Source organism: Neoarius graeffei, chromosome 9, assembly GCF_027579695.1.
Source record: "Neoarius graeffei isolate fNeoGra1 chromosome 9, fNeoGra1.pri, whole genome shotgun sequence".
In the NCBI taxonomy this organism is placed as follows: domain Eukaryota; kingdom Metazoa; phylum Chordata; class Actinopteri; order Siluriformes; family Ariidae; genus Neoarius; species Neoarius graeffei.
Window position 1 is genome coordinate 83,669,062 of NC_083577.1, and position 6,000 is coordinate 83,675,061.

At 41.5% G+C, this 6,000-nt stretch overlaps 1 protein-coding gene across 1 annotated transcript in view; it reads left to right on the top strand.

Annotated features, from left to right (window-relative positions):
* Positions 1-1,225, top strand: part of LOC132892200 (NACHT, LRR and PYD domains-containing protein 12-like) — a 40,793-nt gene extending 39,568 nt beyond the window's left edge. The window contains exon 11 of the mRNA XM_060930593.1: positions 1,048-1,225. Within this exon, the coding sequence (XP_060786576.1) occupies positions 1,048-1,225 (178 nt within the window). The remainder of the gene's footprint in view (positions 1-1,047) is intronic.
* Positions 1,226-6,000: the final 4,775 nt, after the last annotated feature.

Consider the following 6,000-nt stretch of genomic DNA (forward strand, 5'->3'; position numbering starts at 1 on the left):
TCTACAATAATATAAATCTATAATGTTCTATAAATGCACTCTGTAGAGTCTGGAAAAACAAGTTTATTGCCCCTGTGTTGTGCACCATAAGTCTAGTAAAGAACCATCTGAGATTCAGTCTCTCTCTCTCTCTCTCTCTCTGATTAAAGTTCATGGTCTCTCTGCTGTTCTCTGTTCAGCTTCAGCTGCTGATGGTTTAATATCACACACAACAGAGGAGAGAAACTCAATATAACACTAAGTATTATCATTATTAATTACATTGTTTATGAGAATAAACAGGTGATATTAAATCCTCATGACATTCTGAATAGTAAAATTAATTTTACACTCATCTTTAAAGTAAGAATTACACCAAGATGAAAATCTGTTGATGAAGTGTGTGTCATTGTGTCTCTGCAGGTTGTGTGGTTGTGGTGTCTCAGATGAAGGCTGTGCTGCTCTGAGTTCAGCTCTGAGATCAAACCCCTCACACCTGAGAGACCTGGATCTGTCTAATAATAATCTGGGAGACTCAGGAGTGAAGCGTCTCTGTGCTGGACTGGAGAATCCTCACTGTAAACTGGAGACACTGGTGTAAGATCATCTCTCTGAGAGTCACAATAACTCACTAAAGCAGCAGTTAATAGTTGTATACAGTGTTGTTTATCAATTAAAAATTTCTGTAAAAGTAATACATGCAGAGCAAATATATTAGTCATGAAGTGATCATTTCTCCTCAGAATCACTTTTAATTTCAAGAACTAATTAAAATGTCTTTACAGTTAAATTTGTGAGCATTAAAAATCCAGTCAAGCAGAGAGAAATTCTACAAAACCTGACTCTTCACTTAAACCTTTAAATTATTGACTTTTTGCTGAATCGTTTGCACCTCGAGTAAACTTAATGTCAGTAACAGTGGTAATGTTTGAGCCATTATTAATAATACCTTGTGACTGGTGAAGAGAATAGAGACGGTCCAACATGAGAGACATCATCATCTTCACAACCACTATTACACCAAGATGAAAATCTGTTGATGAAGTGTGTGTCATTGTGTCTCTGCAGGTTGTGTGATTGTGGTGTCTCAGATGAAGGCTGTGCTGCTCTGAGTTCAGCTCTGAGATCAAACCCTTCACACCTGAGAGACCTGGATCTGTCCTGGAATAATCTGGGAGACTCAGGAGTGAAGCGTCTCTGTGCTGTACTGGAGAATCCTCACTGTAAACTGGAGACACTGGAGTAAGATCATCTCTCTGAGAGTCACATGACCTGCTCCTCAGTAAGACACATTCTCTAATAGTGAGACTGAAGCAGAGGTTTTAGGTTCATCATCAATGTCCTGAGGAGGAAATTGTTTCTGTTCACTGCACACTGATGATTTGTCAGAGTCTTTGGGTCAGATGGACGCCTGTGAGAAGCTGCAGCACAAAACGGGACTTGATCTGACTGCGATGTGTCTGAAATCACTGTGAAATTTACTACAACACTGTAACTAATCACACAAACTGCACCTGAGACACAAACTAACTGCCCTCTGTGTGAGCTGCAGGGTTTAAAAGCAGCAGTGACATGGTGGAAATGATCTCAGGAATATAGAGTTTAAAAACTAAAATGAGACGTTAATGCCATAGAACTGAAGCGGTAAAAAATTGAATATTTAAAGTGACTCATCTCATCTCATTATCTCTAGCTGCTTTAATCCGTTCTACAGGGCCGCAGGCAAGCTGGAGCCTATCCCAGCTGACTACGGGCGAAAGGCGGGGTACACCCTGGACAAGTCGCCAGGTCATCACAGGGATGACACATAGACACAGATAACCATTCACACTCACATTCACACCTACGCTCAATTTAGAGTCACCAGTTAACCTAACCTGCATGTCTTTGGACTGTGGGGGAAACCGGAGCACCCGGAGGAAACCCATGCGGACACGGGGAGAACATGCAAACTCCGCACAGAAAGGCCCTCGCCGGCCACCGGGCTCAAACCCGGACCTTCTTGCTGCCGTATAAAGTGACTTTTAAATAAAAATTAAAAAGGAGGAGAAAACTTCCAGTACACTGAAAGCCACACCAACAATCATTTTGTTGATTTTGAATTTTTGAAATAGTAATAATAATGAATGTTAAAATAGTGAATAATTTTCCAGTCTATCTCTGTCAGTAGTGATTGCTTTAAGATGACACTGGAAGCCCGGCTTCCCTCATATTTCGTTAAAATGCAGCAATGAAATGTTTCCCAAAGTGTCTATTTTATTCCTCAGTCTTGGTGTCGTTCAATATTTTAGTGAATCAGATTGATGGAGTATCTCACTGCAATATCGCGCTGTTTGTTCATTAAACTCAAACTGTTTATTTCACCAAAGTGTCTATCTTGTTATTTTGAGCCCCGCCCAGGCGCACCGCTTTGGGAGGGAATGGAGTGTGTTTGCACAGGGAAAAAAACATCTCACTGTGGACTGGACAATGTGGTTTTTATTTGTTCCCCCTGGACGCATGGCTTCTCCTTATTTTGATTGGTCGATCTCTCAAAGGGGTGGAGCCTTGTAACCAATTGCCAATCAATAAATCAGGAAAGAAAATGATTGACCTCTCAAACCTAAACATATTGGAGCCTGCAGTGGTGGAATAATTTGTCAGTATTTCAGATAAATTGTAAATCTAAAGTTCTGTTTGATTTATTTGCATTAATTTCTGAAATTTGTTTCTGATTGTAACTTGTGAGCTGTAACTTCCTTCTTCTGCTCACAGCTTAGCTACTTCCTTGATATGAAATGGTGAAAGAAATGCCAAATCTATGGGAAAACACACACATGCACACTAATTTAAAGACACACAAAGCAAATCTTGATGTTCATAAACTGAGGCAGTGAAGTGTGTCATTGTGTCTCTGCAGGTTGTATCGTTGTGGTGTCTCAGATGAAGGCTGTGCTGCTCTTGCTTCAGCTCTGAGATCAAACCCCTCACACCTGAGATACCTGTATCTGACTGGGAATAAAATAGGAGACTCAGGAAAGAAGCTGCTCTCTGCTCTTAAGGATGATGGACATTACAAACTACAGACACTCAGGTAAGAAGAACTTTATTCATCACACACTTGGGAAATTCCTCTCTGTATTTAACCCATCTGAAGCAGTGAACACACACAGGCACACACATGGGAGCAATGAGCACACACACATACTCAGAGCAGTGGGCAGCCATGCTAATAGCGCCCGGGGAGGAGTTGGGAGTTAGGTGCCTCGCTCAAAGGCACTTCAGCCCAAGGCCATCCCATGTTAATCTCACCACATGTCTTTGAACTGTGGGGGAAACTGGAACACCCAGAGGAAACCCACACAGACACGGAGAGAACATGCAAACTCCCCGGCTGCCAGCTGCTGGGCTTGAACCCAGAACCTTCTTGCTGTGAGGCGACCGCGCTAACCACTTACACCATTGTGCTGCCCAAAAGTAATAACCTTTTGAGACAAATCTTGAAGAAAAAAAGCATAATAATTTCACCTCATTATCATTTTTCTTTAATTTCAGTAAATGTCACATGACCAAGCCATGAACTTAAACCAGTTTTAGAAATTTTCACTGTGTTCTATTTAATCCGACTTTTTCCTCCCAGTTGTCTTTAATGCTGTTTGTTGTTCAGTAAAATTGATTTAAATTTCATTTGAAAGCAGAAGATGGAGTCAGTCAGAGTCTCCAAAATGTCCCGTCTGAGTGCATGAGAGTGATTGTAAGTGAACACCTCGTCTCCTTGTGACACCCTGCTGTCTCTGACTTCATCCTGCTGCTTTTGTCTGAATAAGATGATCTCAGCTTTTCCCTGTTTCTGATCAGCAGCACACTTTCTTCTCAACTCTCCTCAAAACTCAGTAAAATGGTCATCTTTAATGCCACACTGCCACAAATCTGATTTAAGGAGCCACTTGACTCACTCTGACACTCCTTCCTGCTCTCCACCTCCACACCGTGTCTTCTGTCCTTCCTGTAAAATTCACCTCGGCTTCTTCTTAAAGTCTGCACTTAAATCTACATGTAGAACAAGAGATCAAACCCACCGCAGTGTGAGTTACTGTTTAAAAAGCTCCAAAGCCTGTGATTGGGTAAGAGCAGTGATGTGATGGGAAACGTCTGCTCACTTTCCTCTTAGATCTTGTGGGAGTTCTCGTTTGTTGGAGCTCAATGTTAGAACACAGATATTATATAAGACTGAATAAATGTTGAATTAAATTATAAACAGGAGATAATAATGTTTCTCTTGGAGCAGAGATGATTACATGCTGTTGGTCATGAAGTACCACAGTCCAGTGTGTGGGGATTAATCCAGATGTTTTTTCTTTTATTTTCAGGTTTGATGAACATCTGTGTGTGTGATGAAGACTCTGGTGTTCCTGCATTTCCATGTTGGGGAACAGACAACACATTCATAAACACGGCAGTCATTTAGTTCTAACAAATGAAAGAGACTCGGAGACGTGGTCAGTGTGTGTTCATGGTGCACAGTGAATCAGACCGCACACAATTCTGCACTGAATGTTAGAATACCCTCTGTAATTTTCTTCTGGTCCCAAGAAGTATTGTTAATAAGTAATAATTAAAATAAGTTAGTGCGGATCACGACGAATTTCTGTTCAGTGATTTTCGTGACCACTCGGCACGTGACGTCATTCAAGACAAACAAACCGCTTGAGTTGAGTCCACTTCCGTTTATTTGCATTGCCGTTCGGCTTGAGTGCAGACGTGCATTCGGGAATTTCCAAAGAAAAAACATGCCTTATTGTTGTGCAGTGAACTGTAACAACGGGACCAGTTCAGGAAGAAGTTTTTACCTTTTTCCGAGAGAGGAGAAGAGGTGGAGCGAGTGGGTTGTTTTTTTCCAAAAAAGGAGAAGAGACGGAGCAAGTGGGTTGTTTTTTTCCAAAAAAGGAGAAGAGACGGAGCAAGTGGGTTGGCTTTTTCCGAAAAAGGAGATGAGGCAGAGAGAGTGGATTGTGCGCATGAAGCCAGAGTGTTGTTTTTTTTTCGGAAGAGGAGAAGAGGTGGAGAGAGTGGATTGTGCGCGTGAAACAAAATCAAGCAGTCAAAGAAGAAACGGAGCAGCAACGCTCAAGCAAAAAGGAAAAGATTGGAGGTAAACATTTTTACTTTTGCTTGCAATTGACAAGTCAAGAATCCTGAGGGATCCTGTACTGTCATTGTGGAAATGAGACAAAGGGATTTCCTAATTTAGAGTAGGCTATAAATAGTATAATGCCGCGGATGGCAGGCCTACCGGCGCACTGTCCAGTCATCGTTACCTATATCCACTAGGGAGGGCGGTTTAATTCTTCAAAAGGGTTCTTATTTAATATTACAACGAAAGTAAGAATTTATCATAACTACCAGGATAAATCGTTTGGGTGCGAGTCTTCTTGAGGTCCGGAGTCACCGCGATCAGAGTTGGCCGAGTCGCTGTCCGATTCCAAGGCAGCACGGTCAAACCAGTGAGCCACATTCAACGGCCATAGGTTCATACATATACGGTTTCACCTCTCGATATTCAATTTGGAGAGTTCCTACTTCAAAATCACTATCGCTTTCAGACATTTTACATAACCTCTCACGACCAAAGTCCGTACATGTGCTCGGTTTGCAAGTAAACACAGAACTGCTCCTGGTCTGTTTGGCTTGAATGACGTCATGACGACGGTCCCCTGGCAGTGAAAGTGCATGTAAGTGAGATGTAAACAAACCTTCGGAAATTGGGCAAAACTGTATATTTTAACTGTTTTATTCAATTTTAGGGTGCAAATTAGACACTAGGAAGATTGAATCACTTTTTGGGTCGTTCTTCTAGACCAGGGGTTTTCAAAGTGTGGGAGAGTCAGCCCCCCCCCAGACAGCAAATAAACAACAGCGCCCCCCCTTACAATTTTTGTTGTTGCGATACTTAATGTTCATTTATATTTAAAAAAAATGGTTGTTGCACACATTTTTTTTCTTTTACACATTTTAAACATTTGTGCTTTTTGAAAGCATCTT